The sequence below is a fragment of the Tetrao urogallus genome (genome assembly GCF_951394365.1).
Source record: "Tetrao urogallus genome assembly, chromosome: 3".
NCBI classification, from domain to species: domain Eukaryota; kingdom Metazoa; phylum Chordata; class Aves; order Galliformes; family Phasianidae; genus Tetrao; species Tetrao urogallus.
This window is the reverse complement of record NC_136815.1, coordinates 69,406,726-69,432,546: the sequence shown is the minus strand read 5'-3', so window position 1 is coordinate 69,432,546 and position 25,821 is coordinate 69,406,726. Positions and strand designations below refer to the sequence as shown.

At 38.6% G+C, this 25,821-nt stretch overlaps 1 protein-coding gene across 2 annotated transcripts in view; it reads left to right on the top strand.

The window, feature by feature from the left end:
- The window catches only part of CTNND2 (catenin delta 2), a gene marked incomplete at both ends in the record, with an annotated part of 505,693 nt that overhangs the window by 464,340 nt on the left and 15,532 nt on the right, over positions 1-25,821 (top strand). For both annotated transcript variants that reach the window (XM_079533797.1, XM_079533798.1), the window contains 2 exons: positions 5,479-5,689; positions 8,939-9,023. In XM_079533797.1, coding sequence (XP_079389923.1) covers positions 5,479-5,689; positions 8,939-9,023 — 296 coding nt within the window. The remainder of the gene's footprint in view (positions 1-5,478; positions 5,690-8,938; positions 9,024-25,821) is intronic.

The following is a 25,821-nucleotide window of genomic DNA, read 5'->3' as shown; positions in this document are numbered from 1 at the left end:
GCTAGTCTAAGTGACTGATTATCACCCATTCCTTTAGAAACAATGGAACAAATATTCTTAATAGGGAATAATTGCAGTACTATAATCAGTTTGCATTAAGTTGTCATATCCCTTAATATGCATTTGCTCTGAAGTGCCAGAAATTACAAATGTTTTTGCGCATTCCTGATATAACATGGAAGGACATTAGGAGCAAGATTCAGGCACCTAGAGATAAGTGTTAAACATTAAGGTCAAATAGTATAGAGTGTCTTACCTGGTCTCCAGCCAACCTTCTGGAAGGTACTGATTCTTTCTTTCAGTAGCACTGCTGACTGTGCAGACATCTTGGGTATCTAGGGACATCTGAAATCACGTTAGCCCCTTGTATGTGGATGCATGATTTGCCTTCAGCTTGCTGAGAAATGGCTTTAGCTTTTATGCCTAAATCCAGAATCTTCAGTTCTCTGACTCTTGTTAGAAGTGATGGTGCCCATGTTCTTTGAATTAATGTTTTTCAGTCCCACTGCTTGGGGCTTTTTCCATCCATCTAATAGTTTGTGCCTGGTGGTTGTAGGAACAAGAAATTGTTGTATTGTGATGAGCAACATCACAGACCATCATGTAGTACTTGTCATGCCATCGAGGTTGGTCAGTAGATACTGCCTTTGAGTTGCATAAATCTTTGTCAAAAGCTTAGTTATATTAAACTAGAAGTCACCAGACAAGGGGAATAGAACTGCTGTATGCAGACTGTTGTGTTGAATGGTTCTGGTTCTTTCCTGTGCAGCATTTACTACAGTTAGTGATGCTAGAAACTGGGTATTATGGAGAGGGGTAGATAGTAAAGTTATAGGTTAATGGTTGCTGCAGAAAGCCATGCTGCTGTAATCAGTCACATCATTCATTCATTTTGGAGTGGCTAATGATGCTTGTTCCTTTCTGCATTGTTCTGTGTCTTCTGAAACAGGTGTCCTCTTTTATAACCCTTATTGCCTCATCAGGTGAATTATTTCTTGTTCTTTAACTACCCACACCTTTCCTAATGTCTCCCCAGTCTGAGCAGCAGCCATATACTTATGCATACAAATCTCTCCCAGCTGTGGAGAGCTGTGGATGCCCCATCCCTGGAAGCATTCAAGGCCAGGCTGGATGTGGCTCTAGGCAGCCTGGTCTGGTGGTTGGCAACCCTGCACATAGCAGGGGGATGACTAGATGATTACTGGTCCTTTTCAACCCAGGCCATTCTATGATTCCATTCTATGACTTGAACACAGGGGGCTTTTAGGCACTACACCAGTGCTGGATGTCACTAGCAATTACACCTTAAAACAAGTCTCTGACAAGAGAAGCACTGTACACAAATCAACTATTTCTCAAATACTGAGGAGGTATTTCTGCCCCTGCTGTCATGTGATGGATACATTCCAATTTATTAGGTTGTCAGTGAAATACATGGACTCATTATCAAAATTTGTTCCATATGAATTAAATAGACAGTTTGGGCACATGCATTAAATATTTGAAAGTAATAATAAAAAGTCTCCCAGTAGTCTTCCCATAAAAGCCGTGAAATACTGAGGCTGAATAGACTTAAAAACAGACATAGATGACAAAAATGCACAAAAGCATGTCTGTCTGGAAATTTAAATAGAGCATCATTAATAACCAATAGCACAAAATTTGCATGTATTGTAACATACCAGTACCAGTGGTTCTGGGATAGGATATCTGTGATGTTCCAGTATAATGTGGTGGTGTTTTGCTAACTTTTATTATCTAGCTACAAGATGTGAATTCGTGAGTAACTCTGAAGTAGAAAAAATCATGATGTATTACTTACATTAGAGCAAGCTCTACCTCTAGGACAAGGATCTTAGTTTGAATTAATATCTGTTTGAGATTTCTCATGTTTCCAATATTTTAATTTTCCTACTCTTGTGCTCTCAAACCAGGAACCGTGCCACAACTGTATCAAAACTGTGCCAATGTGTCAGAGTCATTTTTCAGAGATGAGTGAAAATGGAAATGAAGTCCTTGGGGTTACATCAGCAGTGAATTTATCTCAGGGCAGCATTAGGGGAATGCTTCCAGAAGTGGAACCTTTTCTGCAATAATCTTGCTCTTGTTAAATCTACCAGAAGAATAGTTAGCTCTACTGATTTGCTGTAGAAACAAAATTTTTCTTAGGACGGCTCTCAGTTTGACCCTATGAAAAGCAGAAAATTTCCCAAATTAAGGAATAGAAACATGTACAGAGGCGCTAATGAGACCTTATCATGCAAAGAAAAGATGTTAGATTTGTATTGCTGGTGCATTTAGTAAGCAAACATTATCATCTTATATCTCAGTGCGTGCAGCTAGAGGAAGCTTGCTCTCCATATAGAACAGTGATGGAAGTTTTATCTTAGGAAAATAACTTAAATTTTGTAGGGTCAAATAAATACTGTTTCAAACACAAATGAGACAATTTATTTCCTGTGACAGTGCCCCTAAATTATGAATATTTAACATCTTCCTTTACAAGTTGAACGAGTATGTGGTGTTTTTTTTTCCCCCTTGTCAAATCAGTGTCAAATCAGTTTTGAGTCTTATGATATGTAGTGTTGGTCAAATAAAAAATCAATTCATTTGTAGATCAAAGCAGTTCTATAGGAACTCTGACAAAAATTAACCATGTCATTTATTTTTACTACCATTCTTGCACACATCCTCCTCTCTTCCCAGGGCCCTCACGAGTTCTCAACTCAGGGAGGCTTCCTGAGCTACAAGTTGAAAATCCCAGCTCTCCTACTGGTAGAGCTATACAGAACTTGGCTGACATAACAAGGCTACTGTCCATTACACATTTAAGTCAGGCCAAGTTTCATGTGTTCATGGCAGAAATATTAGAGCTGTTGCTCCTTGGAGCAGCCATCCAGATTTTCTTATACCTCAAGCTAAAGGATATAACCAGTGGCTGCTAACGGAAGCATTGTGCTGTTCTGACAAAGGACTGAGACTGTGCACTTTACATAAGGTGGGGTACTATAGGAGAAAGAAGTATCGGTCTGTTCTGTATGTGTGTGCAGAGCAAAGCAGAGTCTCACTGATCCTACTAATCTACTTGTGCTTACCCCTGGCCAGTGATAGACACTGCGTTCAGCAGAGTAACAACTATAAAGAAACGTGGTTTGGGTTTGTTTGGATCGTTTGGAGGTGGGGCTTTCTTCTACACACCAACGAGATTTGGTATGTGCTACAGACTGATGTAATCACTGAAAATGATAACTATTAATGTGTTTATGCTGCATACAACAAACAGGAGCAGATGTAAAGAGTATTTCTGTTTATTCTTAAGCAGTGTTTCCTATGTTCATAGAGCAAAAAAAAGTAATGGAGTTTGGGCGAACCACTGTTGAAAGTGGTTTTAACACCTGTACTACATCTGATGTTAACATGGTATTTCTGAGAAGCTAATAATGCAAATGACTGATCAGATACTAAGTGCAAAGAAATAGAAATGTTTGAAGATAGGATTTGTACCTGAATGGCACATCGATAAGATTCAAATCCTACTATATGCATTGTGTTGGTAACATTATGGTTTTATAATCAGTAATACTTTTGCATGATATAAATTGAGTAGTTTCTAAGATCTCACTACAGAATGAACTCAATAACTTCTAAGTTTAACATTACAGTACAAAGCTTGCATCTCTGCTGTAAGCATTCTGTTGCAAATGACTGTCCATATTTCTACCACAGCAGGCAAAATTGTGAAAAAAGAAAATAATGTAGTATTTAATGGTAAATGATATGATTTTCCTCTTACCTTTGCTTTCAAATATGGACATACACAATGAAACTTACAACTTCAGAATTTCAGAATTAAGATCTTCAATAAGTACTCATATACTAATTTATCAAAACTTTTTAAAATTCTCCAAAAAATCTGATTAATTTATCATATTATATACAATAATCATACCTGATTATTTTGTTCATAAAACATGATGTAGATTCGATTACTAATTACATTTATTTTTTTCCTACTTTTCCTGTTCTTTTCATTCTGAATGATGTGCTCTGGTGATGATTGTTGTATGCAAATTTCTAGCACAGCTGCACTGAAGATGACTCATGAGTTGTCTCATTGACCTCAGCTACCACCTCGTCAGGCCTTCATCCTCACTGTTCTTGTCTTCCAACACAATGAAATCTGCAATTTTCCCTTATCAGTAACACTGTAGAACTGCATGTAGCACCTCACATATCTCTGCTGAAAGGTTCTACAGGAATGCCAACCTTGCCCCATAGTCATACTGTGGCATACAATATATGTAAACTCTCCAAACCTGCTCATTTGTCATTTTCACAAGCACTATATGACTTTCAGGAGTGATTTTGAGAAAACAATATTTGTTCAGACATGAAAAATGTTACAGTAATCAGCAGTGTTTTTTTTGTGTCTTCAATTAAACATGACATGACATGGCAATCGTAAAAATCGCAGAATGGCCTGGGTTGAAAAGGAGCACAATGTTCATCTAGTTCCAACCCCCCTGCTATGTGCAGGGTTGCGAACCACCAGACCAGGCTGCCCAGAGCCACATCCATCCAGGCCTTGAAATGCCTCCAGGGATGGGGCATCCACAGCCTCCTTGGGCAACCTGTTCCAATGTGTCACCATCCTCTGTGTGAAAAGCTTCCTCCTAATATCTAACCTAAACCTCCCCTGTTTCAGTTTAAAACCATTCCACCTTGTCCTACCACTATCCATTCACATTATACGTTGCTCCTTTTGTTTTATATTTTAAGTTCTGGAAGTTAGGGCTATGTGAAACAGTTCCTTACAGAATATCAGGAATATACGTCAGAAGGGCTTCCTTTTTTGTCAGTACCGTGCATACAACTAAGGATGTGTGGAAAACTACACTGTCATCTCTGCACTGTGGTCATGCAGTGTAGTACTGGATCATTAGTAAAGTCACAGGAACACCAATGAACAAAGTGAAGTTTCTGCATGTTGTATAGAATTAGCTTATGCAGTAGAACTGTTCCTTTAGAGAAGGCTTCTTCTAAAAAACAGCAGTTTCCTTGGCTTTTCATTTAATGCAGTGATTTTAAGAACCAATGCACGTTTTATTTGTAATTCCTTGAGTTATGAGTTGTGCAGTGGGAGATGAGCTCTGTAAGTGATGATATTCATATTGTCTTTATACATATACTGAGCTTTTATTATCATTGTTTCATTCTCATAAGGACATGATGTAGCCCATATCTGAAGTCTCCAACTCATGTAATATGGAAATATTAACAGAGGCCTTATGTGTGAAATGCTTGACCATGCAATTGTATAAATGTGGCTTGCTCCAAAATAGTATCAATAACCAATGAGATTACATGCAATGATGAAAATGGTGCTAATACAGTCTTGCATGTTTTCCCTGTACTTCTTCTCCGTCACCCTTTTTGACTGTATCTTCTGAATTCTCCCTTCGTTTTCTTCCAACAAAGGCAAATATGCCATGAGGGATCTGGTCCACCGACTGCCAGGCGCTAACAACAGCAACAGCTCAGCAAGCAAGGCCATGTCTGATGACACCGTTACTGCCATTTGCTGCACGCTGCATGAAGTCATCACTAAAAACATGGAGAATGCCAAGGCCTTACGAGACGCAGGCGGCATTGAGAAACTGGTTGGCATATCTAAGAGTAAAGGAGACAAGTATGTTTTGCAAATCCTCTTGCACCCTTTTTAACATCTCCAGTGGTTCTAACTAGTTCTTAATGTGTTTGCCTCCTCTCTGCAATCGTGAGTTGAATACTTTGGTTTCATCACAAATCATGTGCCCAGTGTGAAAGGTAACAAGAAACAATGGCAGTAGCAAAAGCCTCTGCTATAGCCTCTTTTTGAGGTACCATCAGTAGGCACGTGCACTGTAAGAAAGAGTAACTATCTCCAGTAACTGCTACCTCAAAGCACTTCCAGAAGATCCTGGTAAACATTAGGGACCTGAGTTTTTGGACTGCACTGTACAGGGATCCCATGAAGGAAGGGATGTTGCTGTAGTTCTCTTACTGCTCCTCCTGCTCTGGTTGTATAGTTACTGTCCCTCTTCACCACACCCATGCTTTCCCCAGCCACTATCTTGCTGGTAAGGTGGACTGTAGAAGATAAATGGATCCATGGATATTGTCAACACCTTGCTTCCAAGAGAGCATTAGGATACCTGCAGGCTACTTGGTGAGGCTCTAAAACCAAAAAATCCTTCACGCAACTGTGACATTTTTAGAGCAGCCATGGTTTCATCTTGTCCATTTTCTTATGTGCATGCTTTTCAGGAAGAGTTCACTCTTCATCCTTCTTTTGCCTAACTCAGCCTGATTCTCGTATTTGTCAGTCTGCAGAAGTATAATGCAATGGGACTATGGCAGTTTGAAAACAAAAAGCCTTCACTATAGTGTAGAAAACTTCCATCAGTGCACCTGCTGGAAGCTGTCATCACACAGCCTACTGCAGCATCAGAGCTCTAAGAGGGCCCCCACAAAACCAGGCCGCAACGTAAAGGAAAGATTTATGCACCCTACATTTGGTTTGAGAACACCTCTGATTGGAGTATTACCAATATAATTTAATCATATTTCTTTTTCTCTGTTGTCACTCTTTTGTTTCATACCAAATTCATTACTGAAGCATTCTCACATTGACTGTAGAGGGCAAAAAGTGTGGGAGCTTCCATGCTCTGCTAATTCATTTACATTTGCACTATTTATTATTATTAAATCTATTTGGTTTTTTAATGCATTTTTGCTAGATCAAGTGTGCAGGTTGCAAAACAGGTTCACATCCATCTCTCATAAGATGTGTCTCTCCTCAAAATAAAGCATTTGTCTACCTACCTATTCATTATCTGGCAGAGTCCATTAATACCTGTTGAGTCTGGAATTTTCAGAGTATCACAGACAGTCTTAGGAGGATCTAAGAGTATAGTTCCCTAAGTATTTAGCCCAGGTACTGTTAAATAATTATACAATGCCTTCCAAAATAGTGATATTTGTCCTCATCCAAAGTACTTTGATGTGCAGTCAGATGTTCTTATTGTTACAGGAAACAAAACTATAGAACAAGAAAACCTGTCAGCTCACAGTGACACTAATGCTCATTTTAAGTAGAAGTTTTATTTTTCAACTCTAAGAATGTTAGTATTGTTTACCATTGCTTTGGTTTGCTTTCTTGCAGATAACTCACTGTTTAAAAATCAGAATTGTTAGTTGTTGGACTGATAGGAAGTTCTTGCATTCTCATACAGTAAAAAACTTCAGTATGAATTTGTCTTTTCTGGGATGAAGCATCTGTTTCTGCAAGTGCAGGACTCTGGCCTGGCCATGCATCGTGGTGCAAGTGAACACAAAAGTGTCAATGCCCCAGACTGGCCTCACTGGCCTTTGGAACGTGCCCATGTTTGTCACACATTCCCAACATGAGACAGCAAGAGAGGACTGGCGTTTACAAGGTCGTATTGGCCACACCCAAGTTTTTACCTAGCTCCCATTTCTCCTCTGTATTCACATTGTGGTTGATGCGTTTATGGTTACTCCATGGTTATTCCAAGCTACCAATGCCTCACTAGCCAGTATGGCTGGGAGTATAATAAAAACAACAATTCTCGATATTGTTTATCAAATTCCTATTTATTCATCAGTTACCCACTTATTATTGTATTCTTGGTGAGAAATGGGGAAAAAAGAAGAAAAACACCAGATAAATAATAGGAAAATGCTGCATAAGATAATAGACTCAGTTATGCCATGAACGTCATTATTCCAGCTTTACTCTCAGCATCCCCGTGGCCATTGTCAGAGGTCACAGCACACCACAGATCAGCTAAGAAGACTTGCTGCCCAAACCAGTAACATATGCTGCTGGTTTTCTGGTTTTCTTTTTGATTTGCAGTCCTCTGCCTTTTCTGAGTAAAACATTAATCTCCTCAGTGGCTGCCCCAAACCTGATCATTCCTCACTTCAGACTTTGGCTTTTCTAGGTTTTCTAGTACTTTGCTGCTTTATACAAAATACTGGTGCATTATAGGAGCTTAAGTACGTAATGTATGCTCCCTTAATGGCCTGGGTTTTCTTCCCAGTCCCTTTCTTTTCAACTGTATTTCATTGAGCTAAATGCTCTTAGGGTTCTTGTGTTGTTTTTGGTGGAGTGTTTTTTGTTGTTTTGTTTAGATTTTAAACATTACATTTCCCAAGAGGTATATACGAATGAGTGAAACAGTAGTTAAGAGCCTCTTTCAAAACCTGCTTGAAGAGAAAGTTCATGTGAAGTTGTGATTTTTAGCATAACATCAATAGCAGCCATCATTAATAGTATGTTGAGTGTAAGATGCAAATCCTAGTTGGGATTCCCAGTGAAATTCACTGTGACTTTTATAATTAGTTGTATTTCTGCATCTGGACTGCCCTGCAGATTGAAACACAGTGCTCACCACTCATCTAGAGTGTTTCTCCTGGCTGCTGCACAGGGGCGCGTAATGCCATCTGTCATGACTTGAAGTCTGGTCATTTACAGAGAAAGAAATTCTGGCTCTAAATTGTCCTGGATGCCAAAAGTTTTAGCCAGGACATTCACTTAGATGTACATAATGCCAGCCAGTTCCTCAACAGTGTTCCTGTTCCTGCCTCTCCCATTCCTTTTGCTGTGCTCTCAATATGAGTCCTCATTCTCACTGTGATGAGAAATACACATTTTGGTCCTCACTGAATAGTTAGTACATAGTGCTTGCTTGTAAGAACATTGCTTTCTGAGATGCCAACAAAAGATCTTAATGTACATTGATACCACAAATTCATTTGTGGGCTTAAGATCATAGTAATGCACTTGAAAATTAGGATGAATGGAGTCTGGAACCCAGCACTCTCTTTCTCACTTTTTTTTTTTCTCTCTCTTTTCAATATGTGTGTGTAACAGGCATTCGCCAAAAGTGGTGAAAGCAGCATCTCAGGTCCTCAATAGTATGTGGCAGTACAGAGATCTGAGAAGTCTCTACAAGAAGGTAAGGGTTGAGTTTTTTTCCAGATTTGTCATCTTTCATGTGATTACCAGAACTTGAGTGCTGAGAGACTTTAGGGGCCAAAACTTCTATAAGAACTGAAAATTCACCTGGAGTTTAAAATTTCTCAGACTTGGAGCTGTAGATTTTTTCTTTTCCCAATTCTACTTTTAATATAGGAATATTTCCTTTGGGGGGGAAAAAAAAAAAAAAAAAAAAAGGAAAAAGAAAGGAAAAAAAAGCATCATGATGAAAATGGGGAATGAATATGATTTTCTAAAGAATTCATTCTGAGACTGCTTGATCTGGCAGCCCTGGAGAGTGAAGTCTTCTGTACATAGAACAAACCTATGCAGGCTCTCTTACTGTTTCTTTCTTTCTTACACCTCCTCCTACTGTCCAGAGGAGGTTACCAGATTTTCAGCCCTTCAGCTCCCAAATTTCCTCATGAGATTACCAACAAGAGTATCTGAAGATGTGACCCTTAGGGACCACTTCTGAAGCTGAGCTGAAACTTGATAGCTTCGCTTCCAGTCAGCTGGCAGACAGTAGCATCAAGTACTTGGTTTTTAGACAGTCTGTAGAGGGTACCACATAATTCCCACAGGCCTGCTAACCTCTTAAAAATGAATTGCAGTGCTGGTAATGCGATCCTGTGAAAGAAATTTCCTATAGTTTTTAAAAATAAGTGTCTACTTAGTAAATGACAATGTATCCAAGTATTTATTGTGGAAAATTTCCAAACTGAATTACACCATGGTTATGCAGTATAACTACACTGCTTGTGTAGTTATCATTCTGCAGGCTTAGTTCTCAAAGGTCTGCTTACTATGTGGAATTTCACAGTTGATACAGTTGCTATTTGTGGTCTCAACAAAGAGGGCTAAGAACTTCATCTAGCAGAAGAGTTCAGGTCCTGGTTAAGGCTGGGATGTAAGAGAGGGAAAGTTCACAGTGGTGTAGTCCATGCTGTGTGTGTTTTGCACAAGGAGTGAACTTAGTTATGTGGAATTTATGCACTAAATCTCAAACTCTCTGAAGCTGACCTTCTGCTTGAAATGCTGTTCTTCTGCATGCCTCAGCTCTGCTTTGCATCTCTCTGAGGAGCAAGGAAGACAATTACTGAGTTTCTCCCACTGTTCACTTCCATTAGTTTCAATCACCCTTTGGAATCATAGGGGTACAGTATGTAAAGGCATTCTGAGTAATGTGTGATTCTCAGTTGTCCCATTATGAAGTGGAAGCAAAAGCAAACAGGAGCTAAAGCAGATTTTTCTTGAGGCAAGGCAGGAGCAGGCTTGAGGTCCGCATAGCCTGACTTTCAAGCATGTGGGCGGCTGCACTGTAGAGGCTAAACTTTATTACGCCGTAATCTGTTTGAGGTTCATACCATGGCTAGCTCATTTTCAGCCTTCTAGCTTTATATGTATGTTGTGATGGATAAGTGGTTCCTGAGGTTGCTCCATGCACAAGGTAATCTATATGCTGTGTGGCTTTTAAATATATTACTGCCTAAAGGACATTCTGTTGGCTGCCAGTGTGAACGTGCCCAGTGATGTACTTAAATACTAGGTATGCTTGGATACTAAGCACCTTGCATGCTTAGAAGAACATTTTCTGAGGCCACAAATGCATGCTTGTGGTATGGAAAATAGGGCAGGCTACTTTGAGGTAGCTTCCAGGATATTCTTAGAGAGTCTGATTGTCTACATTCTCAGGAAGAGGTTTAAAAATCACAGTATTGGCTAATTCCTACAAACTTCACTAAATCTTGAAATGAAGTTCATTCTCTGCTACAAGGGCTGCTCTGAAAGTAATGCCTCCTATTTAAGTATGCTGGCCCTTAATGCCAGAGGTGGATGCTGGTGATGTGGCAGCAGGTGGTATGGTAGAGGATGAACCTTCCCACCAGTATTCCATTCCAATTTGTTGCCGTGTGACAGATGGCAGCAGAGGGGCAATCTGATAAGATGGCATCTAACATGGAAGTGCATATGAAGCAAAGGTGTGTCACTGAATTCCTCCATGTGGAAAAAATGTACCCATGACATTCGTCAGTGCTTGCTGAATGTTAATGTAGCCCAAACAGTGCATGTGAGCACAGTGAGGGGTGGGTGGTTCGTTTCAGCAGCGGTGATAGCAATGTGAAAGACAAGCCATGTTCCGGACAACCATTCACAGCTGACACAGCACAAAATGAAGAGCATTTTTATCTGCTCATCAGTGCAAATCTGCAGATTGTGACCAGGGAACTCTGTATAGAGATGAATATCAGCTTCAGTGTGTTGGAAATGATTGTGGCACCATTGGAATATCACAGATTTTGCACCAGGTGGATCCCCAGATTGCTCACAGAAAAAAACACTGTATGTAAGTTTGGCAGAACCTCTTGAACCAGAACAAGGCTGAAGGTGACAGATTCTCAGATGACATCATTCACAGTTATAAGATGTGGTGTCACCACTACGGCAGTGTGTGGATAACAACATGTTATTCACCATTAAAGAAAAATCCGCCATTGAAGAAAAAGTTTGAGACACAGCTCTCAGCAGGTAAATTGATGTACATTCTCTTTTGCAGTAGGAAAAGGGTGATTCTTCTGGATTTCCCAGAACCTGCACAAAACCATCAACTCTGTTACATCACAATGCTGGCTAAACTGAAGGCTCCAATTCCACAGTCAGACCAGAGAAGACAGCTTTTCTCTTGGAACACAGTAACACCATGCCAGTGTGAAAAACATGGAGCACATTGCCACTCTTGGCTGGACTGTTCTATCACTGTATAGTCCAGATTTGGTGCTTTCTGACTTCCATCTGTTTGAGACAATGAAAGATGGACTGCATTTCCTTAGCAACAATACTGTTATAGCAGCTGTGAAACAGTGGGTCACCTCCACGTGCTTGGATTTTTACAAGCGTAGCATGCATGCTCTTGTTCATCACTGCTGAAAATGCATAGCTAATGGTATTGGCTGTGTTGGAAAACAGCACTTTTCAGCAGAGAATTTGCTCTTTCAAATTATTTGCTCTTTGTATCAGCTGTGGTTTCTATGGAAATAAGTAGGAGGCATTACTTTCAAAGTGACCTATGTCTATACTTATATATTCATACATCATTATATATGCTGCCAAGCATCATATCAGTGCAATTTCTTGTACTCGAAATGTTTGGATAGTTTACTTAAAATTCTTTTCTTTAAAAAAAAAAGGGCATGCACTAACCTTAACAAAGTCACAATATTTGTTAGACTTGCCTGTAACAGGCTGTTGTGCTGGATGCCTGTATTTCAGGACTGTTGGAAAAATAATGTTTTTATAATTGGAAAGATGCAAATGTTTGCATTATTATAATAGTCAGCTAGTTATGCAGTAAAATTGCCCAGTATTATCTTTGTCCAATTAAGATATCTGTGCTAGTAAAATTGAGTGACCATACAGCTGACAGTATAATACAGTCAGCACTTGACAGTATCTTGCATTTTCACAGCTTTTTTTAAGGGCAGGTAAATCCCATTGCATATATTCATTTGCAGTTTCTTTCTACGTATTGAAGTATCTGTACAATTATTTTCAAAGAATTGGTGGCATATAGAGACATAGTTTTATATTGTAATTCAGGCAAATTACAAGTATCACATCATATTTAAGGAAAATCAACAGCACTTACCTTGCTGTTCAAGAAATAGTGTAACTGAACAATTTGAATTATGGTATGTTTTATAGCTGCATGTTTAAAGTAGATTAAATAAGGAGAAATAAAAAGAATGGAACATCCTTTGTAGTAATGGGGAAAGGACAGTGCTTATTTAAGTATTATACAGTAGTAGTCAATAGATTAAACTCAATTATACGATTACACCACTGAAAACATGAAAACGTTACGCACTCTTCTACGTTTGCTCAACATTACAGGAATCACTTCACAGTTGGCAGAACATAATCTGCACTGACTGAAGGTACATCCAGAGGTGGGGGTTGTTGTAGCAAGACACTTAATGATTTGCCAGACTTGTGAAGAAAGCCAAGGAGTGCATAGGCACCAATTTTCTTCTTGCAGCAGTCCCTGATAGATTCCTGTCTGTGAAGTGCAGGGAATTGCAAAAGTCAAAATGTTGTTCCCTCACTGCTGCCATGAACAGGATTGCCATAGGTAGGGTAAGCAGTGCAAGCCCCATACCATCGTGGGTAAGCATGCCCTTCAGCTTCAACCAGGGCAACATTAATATGCCTGTTAACTTTAGTTAAACCTAAATTATGCAGGCTCTAAAGAAGCTTTAAGAACTCCCTGTTGCATACAAAATAACCAAAATAGACAGATTTCAGGGTGCCAACTTCAGCCATGCTGCTTAAAAGAATAGTCTGATTTCATTGTGCCACTCTGTGTCTGACCAGCATTGCCCATTTTTCTGGGTCAACGAAAGCCAAAATCTGCTGCCGTAACCACAGTGAGATAACTTTATTGACCAAATCAAACAATATGCCTTGTCTCAGTGTGTTCGTGTATTTGGCTGAGAGTGCATAGAGTATTCTGTTTCGAGACAATAAAAATTTAAGGTCCCATCTAGCTTTTTTATCCTGAAAAATGAAAAACAAAGCAAAACCAAAACACTAATGGGTGAGATAGAAGGCATGGGATATCAAATCTGGTAAACCAACTTAAGTTAGGGATATAAATGTTTCTTGGAAAAGAGTTTTACATTATGCTGTATTTAATCAGAAAGGGAGTACTAGTAAGACTTACGTTTCCATAAAAGGTCACTTATTTTATCTGCTTCTGTCCTCAGGAGTCCCTTCCTTAACACTTAAAATCTGATTTTCAAAAGTTGTTACTGGTTGTGTAATCCATAGACAGAGGGCGTACCAGTGACTCAGCACTTACATAAAACAAGTAGGGGAGCTGCCTAGCTTGTCCTTGTGCTTGGGAGTTGTGGTCCACCCTTCTTGAACTATCTGGGCAACCTGTACTGTCAGTGGGAGGACTAAGTGCAACTTAAGGTCTCCAGTGAGACTGAAAACCAGATGTGAATATGATTGTAGGAGAGCAGATTTCGATTAGCTGCAGATGGTAGGCTATCTATCTCAATATTCAAGAAATAACCAACTGTTCTCAAACACTTGTTAAATTACATGAGGAAATTTGAGCAAAAGGGTTGTGCAAAAAGGGAAACTAAATGAGTTTAACATGAAAGAAAACTTATTAGCCTAAAACAAGCTACAGTTAGTTTAAATGCTTGTAACATGAAAGAGCTGAAGGAACTGTCAGGAAGAATGTTTTCTTTTAATTATTTTGCTTTGCCTAACCACTTAGACTGCAACAAAATGTCTCTTTACATTCTCTTATTATGTTTACTGTTAGTCTGTCTTCCAGGGTATAAGTAGAGATCATAAAGAATTTGTAGGAATTATTTTTCTTTTCCATTTATTATCATAGGTTTCTGTTCTGCATGGAATAATAGAAATATTTGTCCTCTTCAACCACTGTATGAAAAAAATGCAACCAATTACTTCAAACTAGGGAGGCTGACAAAGGTGATGGTCCTTCAGTGTGTACCATGCCATTTATAGTAGGAAGAGTATTATGAGAGGCATTTAATGAAGTCAGAGTAGTCACTCTGAAGATGGCTTTGTCTGTTCGTCGGCTGGAAAAGATATTTAAAATTGCCTGAAGCCTTACAAGCTGTTAAGTGGGTCTAGATCTAGGGGAGGACACTCTTTTCATGTGACTTTCAGAATAATAAACTGATGAATCTTTGAGAAGGTCCTTTATTGCTAAATGTTCCAGGAAAATTGCCAGCAATAGACTTTAAAGCTCTAGTCAAGGTGCTTTAAAAATCTAACGTCTTTCTTCAGTAAAATATACCTGTTCACTCTTTAGAGCTATTAATTGCATCGTGTTAACATGCAGAATTGGAACACAGCTTTTGGATTTTCTTCTGGTGATGTTATCACCAGTCAGACATCCTCTGAAAAGGTGCTGTTTTTAGTTTAAATTTATCTGATGAAAAGGTCTGTGCAGAACTTAAACCCTATATCAAGATCTCAATTCCAAATCCAGAACATTAAAGTATGTCAAAAAGGTGGCTTAACTTGAAGGACTATACATGTGCTCAAATTGATAATGTACTGATCTTTCAGTGGGACTAAATGTATTACTATATAATGGTGGAGGCTTTTTTCTAGATGTATATGTTGCCCTTTCAGAGCAAGGGTGCATTAATGTAAGGTAGCCCCTCCACTGACTGTAATATAAAACTGAATTGTCTTTACAGAGAAGGCATTGTCTAGAGCCCATCTTTATATTAACTTTGAAAATGCAATACCTGATTAATAAATGATTGACTGATTGATTGATTTATGGCAGTGGGCGGCCCCAAGCTTCAGTGTGGCTGAGGACAGAGGATTTTCACCAACCCACCACTCTGGGTCATGGCACGCTCAGCATACTCTCTCCCAGAGCCAAGAAACCAGAATCTATTCCCCATCCCAGGTATTCTGGCTGTCAGCTGATCAGTGTTGAATTGTTATGTTTAATGCATATTGAGGTTTGTACCCAGAAGAGTTCTATGGAAGATGTTCGATGAAAAGTAGGAAAACCTTATTAGAGGATATATTTTAAAGTTATACATTTTATTTTAGTAAACTCTATAGTTCCTAGATTGAAAGCTGCTTACTTCACTTAAGGAGCAGTCCCATTCATTTCTGCAGTGTAAGATATGCAGAGCTTTGCTCTTTCAGGGCAGCACACACACCAGAGAGGGACAAGTGAGGTCCATTCAGATCCCTTTCAGTCTTCATTATTTCTGTAACTCATTTTTTTGATTGTTAGACCCTTTCAAACAGAATGGCAGATATTGATAAGCACTGTGTTGCAGTAGCAGATTAAATATATTAAACATTTTGCTTTCTTTTCTGTCACATCTTTAGGAGAAAAGCAATAGCTCAGTATTTCAGTATGAGGATCCTAGGGGAACTAGGAAATCACAGGAAGATCAGTGTGTTAACTAGTCAATGAAATTCTCAATATTACAATTTCCAAAATCTTTGTTAAGAAAGAGCAAAGGAGATTTCCATCAACCTTAAGTCCAATTAATGAGAATTAGCACAACTGTATATTTTTTACCAAAGGCACTATTTAATTTAGGTACTAAAATTCCTTTACTTAACCAAGTATAGTCTTTTCTTTTTCTTCCAATATGTTTTTAATGATAAAGTGTGACTGTGTGGCATTACTGCAAGAACAAAATAACATCTTCTATCTTCATGTGACATTCAAATAAATCCATGTAGGAACCTTCACATATATGTATTATTTATGATAAAATATGTGGAGAAAATAGAATTTTATGTCTTCTTGCTGGTAACACGGAACACAGCAGTTAAGCTACATTATTTCAATTTGCTTTTTCTGTACTGAATTTGCCTGGAAGAGGAAGATGTCAGAGGAGATCTCATTTTAATACCTCAGCCATAAATATCTTTCAAGGTTAGAGTAAATCCTTTTAACCTCCGTGTAACAGGAATATGATTTTTTGAATTGTGAAGCATTTCATCATGATGTGTGACATTCCCTTATTTTGTTCAACTGGAATTAAGCAAATTCCTAAATTGATATTAAATAAAGGAAATTTGGAAATTTTATGTGGGCCTAACCTATTCAAGCCTTTTAAAAGCATCATCTGAGTAATACTGAAGATGTAGATTCTGTAAACAATATAGCAAAAGAAATTATAGTCTTCAAATAGATGCTTTCTATTTTTTCTTTATCAGTCTTTCATGTCTAAAAAGAGATTACTCACTTTTAAATGAGCATTTTAACTGGATCTTTTTTTCACTTGACAGTCCAGTTAAATACTCAACCATGAAATTGTCACTGGTTTCAGTACCATAGAAAAATTGGTATTCCTGATTTTTGTGTTCTGTATTATTAACAATTCTACACTTGATGCCATATATTTGTTTCTAATGTTTATGCAAGGTAGGTTTACTTTTCCCAACGCATATGCAAATATGTATTTTTTAATTAAAGACATATTTTATATTCCACAGACAATAACGAGTATTAGCTGCAGGCCAAAGAATTATCTGTTAATCTTTTCTCAACTTTTCTTTAGGACAGAAGACACATCAATGAGGAGTGATGTGTTAGACTGGAATTCTGTTTTTCTTAGCTTTGTATGATTTTTTACAGCCCAGTTAGCACAGGCCTCCATCACTGCACAGTGTAAACTTACTGTTTCACTTACCTTTCTTTTGATGGCATATGTCTTCCCAAGGACTGATTTTCTAAGAATCATTCTGAACTGCCAAGTAATTTTTAACGCTTGTGGTTTTTTTGTTGCCAGCTTCCTGCTTAAGTCATATGCTGTTTGTACAATTGAAATGTAGCTATTTCAGGCAAAATCACTGACTCTGAAGAGGAAATTCTGCAGATAAATGGAGCTTAGCTATACAAGGAAAAATAGTTATTCAGTTGTTTCAGTTATTTCAGTATTTATGGTTCTTTGTAATAAGAATTTTGGTTTTTTTTCTACTGTATTTTAAATGTTAGCTGTAAGATACAGTCTACACTGAATTGAAGATTCCATACTGATGATAGTATATTTTCATTAAAAATATCCTGTCTAGCTGAAGCTAGACCTTGCACGTCCCTACAATATTTTGGTGGATGCGCTTTCACTGAATAATATCTAGAAAAATCAAATGTGATGGCTGAGCTCCATTAAACCCAAGCTAATCATCCCACACTCCTTAAAAATACACATATACTTGTGTGATGACATATCTGCATCGTGCTGGTAATTATCTGTACTTGCATATATCTGTACATGTACATGAATGTGAAATGAACTCACAGCACATCATAGACCTAGGAGATGCTGCTGCCTTTAAGCACAATGTCTGAAGAAACAGAGATTGGGATTTGCTAAAGGAATAAACCTTTGTGGTTTGAGCTGTGAGCTTAGAAAATAGCTGCAGCTATGATTGACTATGGCTTTTCCCCGAGGACCTTAAAGGCGCGATGGTGCTTTCCTTTAACATTCAGCTATGTAATAAGCAGTATTTCAGCAAGCAAACTCAGAACTGATTCTTCTCAATTATCAGCTTGAGTTTTGCGGAAGGCGACACGATTCTTATCCAAAACCTGCTTGTCTCAAGAGATGCTGATCATAGTTTGCCCAAATTCTTCTCTTGGATGACTAATACAAATGTGATGCCAAAGCATCTACTGCATTGGCAGTAAGCTTTTGTGTTTCAGTTGAAAACTCCATTCCATTTTTAGGTGACAAAGTGTAGATTTAGAAGACAGAAATTTAACCTCAGAGTTGCATTAAGTCTGTCTGTAAAGTACTCCACCTTTTCAATTTCTCTGAAGTAAAGAAAATTGAAAATGCAGCCCAGGAGTCAGTATCTTTACCTTAGAGCCTTCCTTCTGAAGGGAGTTACTGAATCTTACTGAAGTTTCTGAAACATCCTTAGAGTAGAGAGTTGGAAGGGGTATACAGAAGTGGAAGGTCACATCTACAGAATCTTCCCTCTGAAAGCACAATCCTTCAGAATAAGCCTACGGTTTAGTTCTTGAATACAGTATATACCCAAAAAATTATCTGCATGTCTTTTTGAACTGGGAACATTACTACTCTTCTTAAGTAACGTATGAAAATTGTAAAATATGCACGTAAATAGCATCAGTTACTAGCAGACAAAGTGGAACTTAATTCAGATGTTCAATACAGGAAAAAATCCAAAAATTCTCTAGATAGAAATGTTGTCTTGTAACAATATATGCTAGGGCAAACCGATTTTATTCACATCAATCCTATTCTCAAAAATTCATTCGAGAAATATAACTACCATACATAAGTGCAGCAACACAATCCTAGTGCAGCTATCATAATCTTAGCTCTTCAGGGTCCTATGAGGAAATAAAAGTGTTTGTTTAATATGGCTAGTTCATGCAAATATAGTCAGATTTTGTTGAAATATTAAGCTGGTATGTCAGTGGCAAGTTCTCAGTTCTTTGATGTTCTGTGTGACCTAAAAATAGGCAGTGACAGAATTGCTGGGAAGTCCTCTGTATTTGTTTTGTCTCATCACCCTAAAACTGCTAACTGATAACCAAAGTGGCCTAAATATGTATTTTGAAAAGTCTCTTGTAGCACACATGCTTTGTTCTGAGTTCTTTTACTTCATTTATAAGATTATATAGTTCATTTTGATAGAAGAGCTGTAGATGCTTCCTGAAAGAAGGAGAAATGAAAAGTGTTATTGACAGTTTCTTAATTCGTTTTATTACTTTTATTTTTACAGAGTACAAAGAAAGCTGTGGTTCCCCCAGAGTAAAAGTTACAGGCTTTGGTGCAATACTGTGTTGCTTTTTGGGTTAACAATACTAAAATTCTCATTTACTGAACTAAAGACTCCTAGTGGTATTTCAGTAAAAAATAATATGCATTTCTCTTTCTTAATGTCTGTGCATGGTGATTAACTACATGTTCAAGGATAAACGCCCCTAAAACTCATGCAGCTTAGTAACAATCACTCAGATCTCTAACTCTAATTTAAACGTATTTTGCAAGAACTTCTGAGTGGAAATCAGAGACAGCAGGGCATTATCTAGGGATTTTTCTGCAGATTCCTTGTTTGCCAGACAGTTGCACATTTGAATGAAGCAATCCCCAGTGTTCAGCTGCAGTGCTGCTCTTTAGGAGGCACAGAATCCTGTTGCTATTTTGTCACAGCCATTGTCCATAAGCCTACCATTTTCATCAGAAACAACTGTGCAAGTTTGGTTCTGATAGTGATTTTATTGTGGTTTAGCAGGTATAACAGAAGAGCTGTATTTGTTTGATTTATGATTCGGTATGTAAGTAAGAGTGAGGGTTGTTGATTGGTTTCTAGTCTTTATAAAGATGGTGGGCTTAAGAAATAATCCCTGTGCATAAAACACTAATTGTCCATAAAATTTTGACCCTGGCAAGAGCAAGAGATTGCATTTCTAGGGCATGGATATGTTAAGAGAGATTACATTGCATTACAAATGACAATACAAGTCAAAAATTATTGTAAGTGCTTTCTGAGACATAAGTTTTCTATTGTTTACTACATGGAAGCAAAAATAGTTCTTCGAGATTTTTATCATTTAATTTGTAATTTACATACTTTATGCAGGGGAAATGGGAAGAGAACAGAAGTCATAGCTGAAGGGGCAGATACTGCCATCATTTCCTGTAAGATAGATTCAAATAACTTCATTTCTGTATGAGAGGCAAAGTGATTCTTTGAGAAATGAATTTATTTCTTTTTATTGCTGTGTTTTGAAAGGTTTATTTGGTTGCATATAACCTCAGTGAAATGAATGATGAACTCTGCTGTATCTCAAGACTTGTCCTTCATGCTTTGCCTCACGTGCAGTTCCCCTTTCTAACAGCTGTTTTATTCATGACATTAGGTGTTGTCGTCCTCCCAACTCACCCAACCAGAAATCAATAATTAATTATGGATAGGCAAAGTGATGCCTCAGTGATTTCCTGAAACCTCCTGGAGTTGCACTGTAAAAAAAAAAAAGAGTTATTTGGCTGTTTTTCACTCAGATAGATTTGGCAAGTAGTTAACATATCTCTCCCTTACTGTGTGTTTGTCCATCGCTAAAATCTAGGGATGAAATCTGAAATTACAGCAGGAGATTCTTGATCAGAAGCTGATCATGCTACAAAGTAAAAGCATTTGAAGAAAACCTGGCCAAGCAAGGCCATCTGAAGTATTTTGAAAGAGAAAAATGGGTAGTGTTCTCAGAAGACACTATAGTATCTCATGCATTGAGATGACAAGTATGAACCAGGGAGAAAAAAATATGAGAGATAAGGTTGGTGTTGAAGGCTGACGATCTGAGAGTAGTGTCTTGTCTCGCAGGGCCGCCAAGGTGTGAGCCAAAGGGTATGTGTCTTATGTAGCAAGGAATGAGTCCGACTGCTGATTCTGAGAATGGCACTTTACAAATGCCCTGCAGAAAACTTAATAATCCTCATTCAGTGCCAGGCAGTTCTGCTATTGTAAATGACTGTCTGACTGGGAGACCTTCTTTAGCCTCACACCGCCCTGAATAGATGCTCCTCTTACAGCTTCATAAGAAATTGAAGTTTTTCTGTGCCTGTGATGCAGATGGTTGGAAGTAAGGTGAGTTTATGCGTTTAAATTCGGAGCAAAAAGGAGAGAAACCCCAAGTTTAAGGCTCCTGCACATGATAAGAAAGGCACCTGACCTGGTGTACGGCCCAAGAGCAGTCATACAGATCTGGTGTAAGAATCCCACAGTGGGGATGCACCCAAGGAAAGGGCTGAGAGCTTCCAGAAGTAGCCACGCTCCTGAAGGGCTTGTGCTTTCTGTTCTTGGAGCATCATCTTTGCTTTTTGCCTTTGCTCAAGGGATTGCACGGTTTCCACTGCACCCACTCGGTGGGGTTCTCAGTGGGGTTCAGTGGGGTTCCTGTCCTCACACTTGAATTACACCAGGGCGAGGAAGAACTGAGCAGCCTTCATCCCTAGCTCATGCTACTGCAGGTGCCCTCAGCATAACCTGTAATCAGTTAGTTGTCATCAGAAGGCATGGAAAGCAGCCAGAGTTTAAGCACTTCCACCTTCCTACAACCACAAAGTGCAAGTGCTGTACTGTAAGCATCTCCTGCACTGTAACTGAATGATTATAATATTTTCAAATCACCTGTGGTTGCAGAATTTCTCTGCTTTAAGTAACTTTCTGCCTTTTATAAGCTGTGGAAACAAGACTATAAATATGAATACTAAAATCTTCAAATCTTCATTTCCCATTATCTATCAGTTTTGAGGCTCTGGCTCATGACTGTTTGGCAGAGGGGTGAAAACAGAAGAATTAGGGCCAGCATTCCTATGTCTTTTGCATTCAGTGAAATTATTCCAGATTTCCACCTGCAGTCTTACTTCAAAGGATTTAACCTATCAGTACACAAGTGTGTAAGCTGGGACAGTGCCAGTCTGTCAGGCACCATCCCAACAATGTATCCCGACTTACCTTGGAAGTAGAAGACAAAACCCTAGGAGCATAAATGTCAATATTTAGAAGTGGTTGTAACTTGGCTGATGGCATTGAAAGAGAAAAAAAAAAATCAGGAAAGTAGATTAATTCAAAATACATTGTAAAGTAGATCAGTGCCCAAGAATTCCCTGCTCCTTTTGAGTGTTCCCTGAAAACACACAAGCATATCTGGACAGGATGATCTATTCAGGAGCTGTGTACTGATACTAGGATGTAGCATTGTAAATTTAAAGTGGGAAAAAAAAAAAAAAAAAGAACATCTATTTTTAAATACAGATGTTTTACCTAGAACTAGTTTTTTTGTTTGATGAGCGTTTCCAGCACTATTGAAGTTTTGAATTCGGTTAAAATCTGTTTTTCAAAGTAAAACACTTCCAGTACAAAGACAGGGGGCTTTTTAGAGAACAGCCATCTCTCCTGTTCTTCAACAGCTGACCACTTCACTGCCATATGCAAAACAGCACTGCTAGGGAGTGAGTTCATGGGGGTGGTTTGGATCCACTGCAGTGGGGCAGGCAGATGGAGAGAAGTCAACTTGCTGTCTTGGCAGCTCCTGATGGAACTGATGGAACAGCCTACTGAGGAGGAACTTTGGGAAATGTTCTTTCTTCCTCATTGTACTAGAGCAAAACAGTGTGAGTGGTTGTGAAGGTTGTAAATCCTAATGATAAATGTAATACCTGTTAGGCATTTAAACTACACTATGTCAAAAGTCCCATTTAAGAGCTCAGCTAGACGTGTGTGTGGATCACCCCAGCCATGCTATAATTTCAGATTTCTCACAGCAATCAAGTCACGTACATAACTTCCATATGTCAAGGTACATAGATAATTTGATCCAGTTCTAATTTCTGTTATGTCTTACTAATGTCGTGACAACACATTCTGATGAATGATTGCCCAGACCTGTGTAAGTCTGATGAGCCTTGACTTAGTTCACATCAGATTTGTCTTTTACTGTAGATGGTGTCATACAGGTGCACACCAGTCAGAAACTTTCATTTAACCTGACAGCAGGGCCTGAGATTGTGAAAGAAGCAACATCAGCAACTCCTTCAGCAATTTCTGGCTGAGTTTCAAACCGAGTACATCCTATGTTATTACTTTCTTAGAGACATTCTGCCTTTTTGCTGTCATCCACTTGTTCTGGGTCTAGTTACCAGTTCCTGCCAGTGGTTACCTATAAAAACTTTACATTTCTGCAGCTTATTACCTACCATAAGCAGTTACTATTACAGTTAATATGCTGGAACCAGTAAAATGCTGGCTTGCAAGTAGGGGAAGAAGGAGGACAAAACAAGTCTGATCCTGTATGATTTAAATCATTTGGCAAAATGTCTGTTAAATGAACTCGTGAACAGGATCAGGTTTGAGGCAAGAAATAACCAGGGAGTCTGCAAACTGAGCAGGAGGAAGGACACTTCTTCTGTAGTTTCTTGGGTCTTAGCCAATTCATTATCAGATTGGTTGTATCATTTTTGTTTGTTCTCCTCAGAGTGTTTTTTCTGAAAAGAAAATGTTCTGAAGATATACTCTTACTTCCTGTCAAGGATGTTAGTAGCCAGAAGACAGAACAGAAAACACTCTTCAACATAGACAGATACTCCTGTGCAGCCACAGCAGTTTTTCTAAAACACAGGTGACTTTAAGTCAGTGTCATCAGTCAATCACATAATCCATCAGAGCACAGGGCTTCTTTTTAGTTTTGCTGTGTGGCAGTTAGCAGCTGAGCTGATACAGGAATTCTTTTGGAGCAGATGCCATGAGGTCATCCAGGCTGGCCACATCCATCCTCAATCACACCATGCAGCCCTTGACTCCACCATTTTGGCTTCTCCCCTCTCACTTCTTCAACCTATGGGTTCTTCAGGCTTTGGTTCCCTATTGGGTCAGCATGTTGTCACTTCCAGTCACGGCTTAATTTTGTTCTGTCTTCATAGTGCTATTATACAACAAACCAGATAGATAGTGTCTATACTACCCACCTCAGGAAGTCAAGGATTCCTCTACTGCAGAGTTACGGAATTTGGAACACACAAGAAAACTGAACACAACGTGGAAGTTTTAAACACTAAAGAATACTGCTGTCTTGTCTGTCTTTAAATACAGAAAACATAATGTGGAGAAAGCAAACTATATTTTGACACAGTAAGCATAATCACCCTGACTAACTAATTATTTCATATGGGTTTGAAGAAAGCTGTATATTCAAAATGACTTACAGTTGAGCAGGAAAGCAAAGGACTTGTTCACTCCTTAAGCCCAGTTAAAGTTGATCAGTGAGACTATAGTATCATATTCTGCAGTGATTAAGCCTCCAGCCCAAATCTAGTCCCTGCAGGTTTCCAACAAGCACATGATCAGAAATACATCTCCGCTGATGAAAGTCTGACACACACCCTTTAACATCTGACAATGCAGTGTAATTGAGGGAAAATGCACATATTCATTATAGTCAGAATTTAGAAAAAAAGCCCAACAGAAGCTACCTTGGAAGAGGTGATAAGGACATGCAGTGATATTTATGTACTTTGGTTGTTGTGTGCCTTCTTGTGGTGTGCAGTTGTTACTTATTAATTAATTACTGCCAGTTAACAAACATCCACTCTTGTAACAGAACTACAGTGACAGAACTACTCCTCAGTTTGTCAGATCCTTTTGACTTATTCTTCCTCTCCTAAATCAGGTTTGTGACTGATAAATTGGTTTCTGAGATGCGGTCTCACACACTGCTGTTGAGTAAGTTTTCTTTGCAGGACACTTACATACTGTACCTTTAAGTACCCAAATCAATTTAATTAAATTTCATTACAAGCACTAGACCTGAAACAAACTAATGAAAGCAGCCATCACGTCAGGTGCTATTTATCTCAGCATTAAATTGAAAATACTCCCTTAAGGCTCTTAAAAATTAGTTTCAATATTTAACGCTAATAGCTTTTGGAATTGTTTCTGGGGATAGTTGTAATGAATTTGTTACAAACAGTTTACCTTTCCAAGGGAAGGACCTTGTTCTTTGCAGCAGAGAAGGGCTAAATATATATGACTTAAAAGTATTCAGGTTTTGGAATATGTGACATCTGTGAGCTGCCCATAATGTGCTCCAAAAACACTGTGAAGCTTTTCATACTGCAGTATGCCTTGTTGAATCATAAGCATTGCCAAGTAACAGCAGTATTCATGTTAGAGTTTATTGTTGACCTACCTCCCATTATTGAGCTAATCAGGCTTGCAGACTTCAAAGTTTGTAGCATATTTGTTTTGAAGACCTTACAACAGCCACTACTCTCAGCAGTGAAAATACCTAAGATTTTTAGGGAGAAGAGGGGCAGACGTGCTACAGAGAAAAATGCTATTGCTAGCATCCCAGCTGTAGCTGGATTTTGTTCTCTTATTGGTGAGGTACTTTGCAATGCTGTTGATGAGGAAGAAATGCTGACAAAGCATAGATTAGTATTCCAAGCAAAACTGGTGCCACACACAATTCCTCTGTAAGTCCATGTGAATTTCATCCATTTCCCATCAGAAAACTTGGTATGGAGCTGAATATCAGCTTCAGTACATTGGAAATGATGATGGCAATGTTGATGTATTACACATTTTGTACCAGATGAGTCACGTGAACGCACATACAGGAAGAGAAAGAACACCTTGTGCAAGTTTGACCTATTGAAGCTGTATGAGACTGAAGGTGACAGTTTCCTGGGTTGCATCATTACTGGTGACGAGAC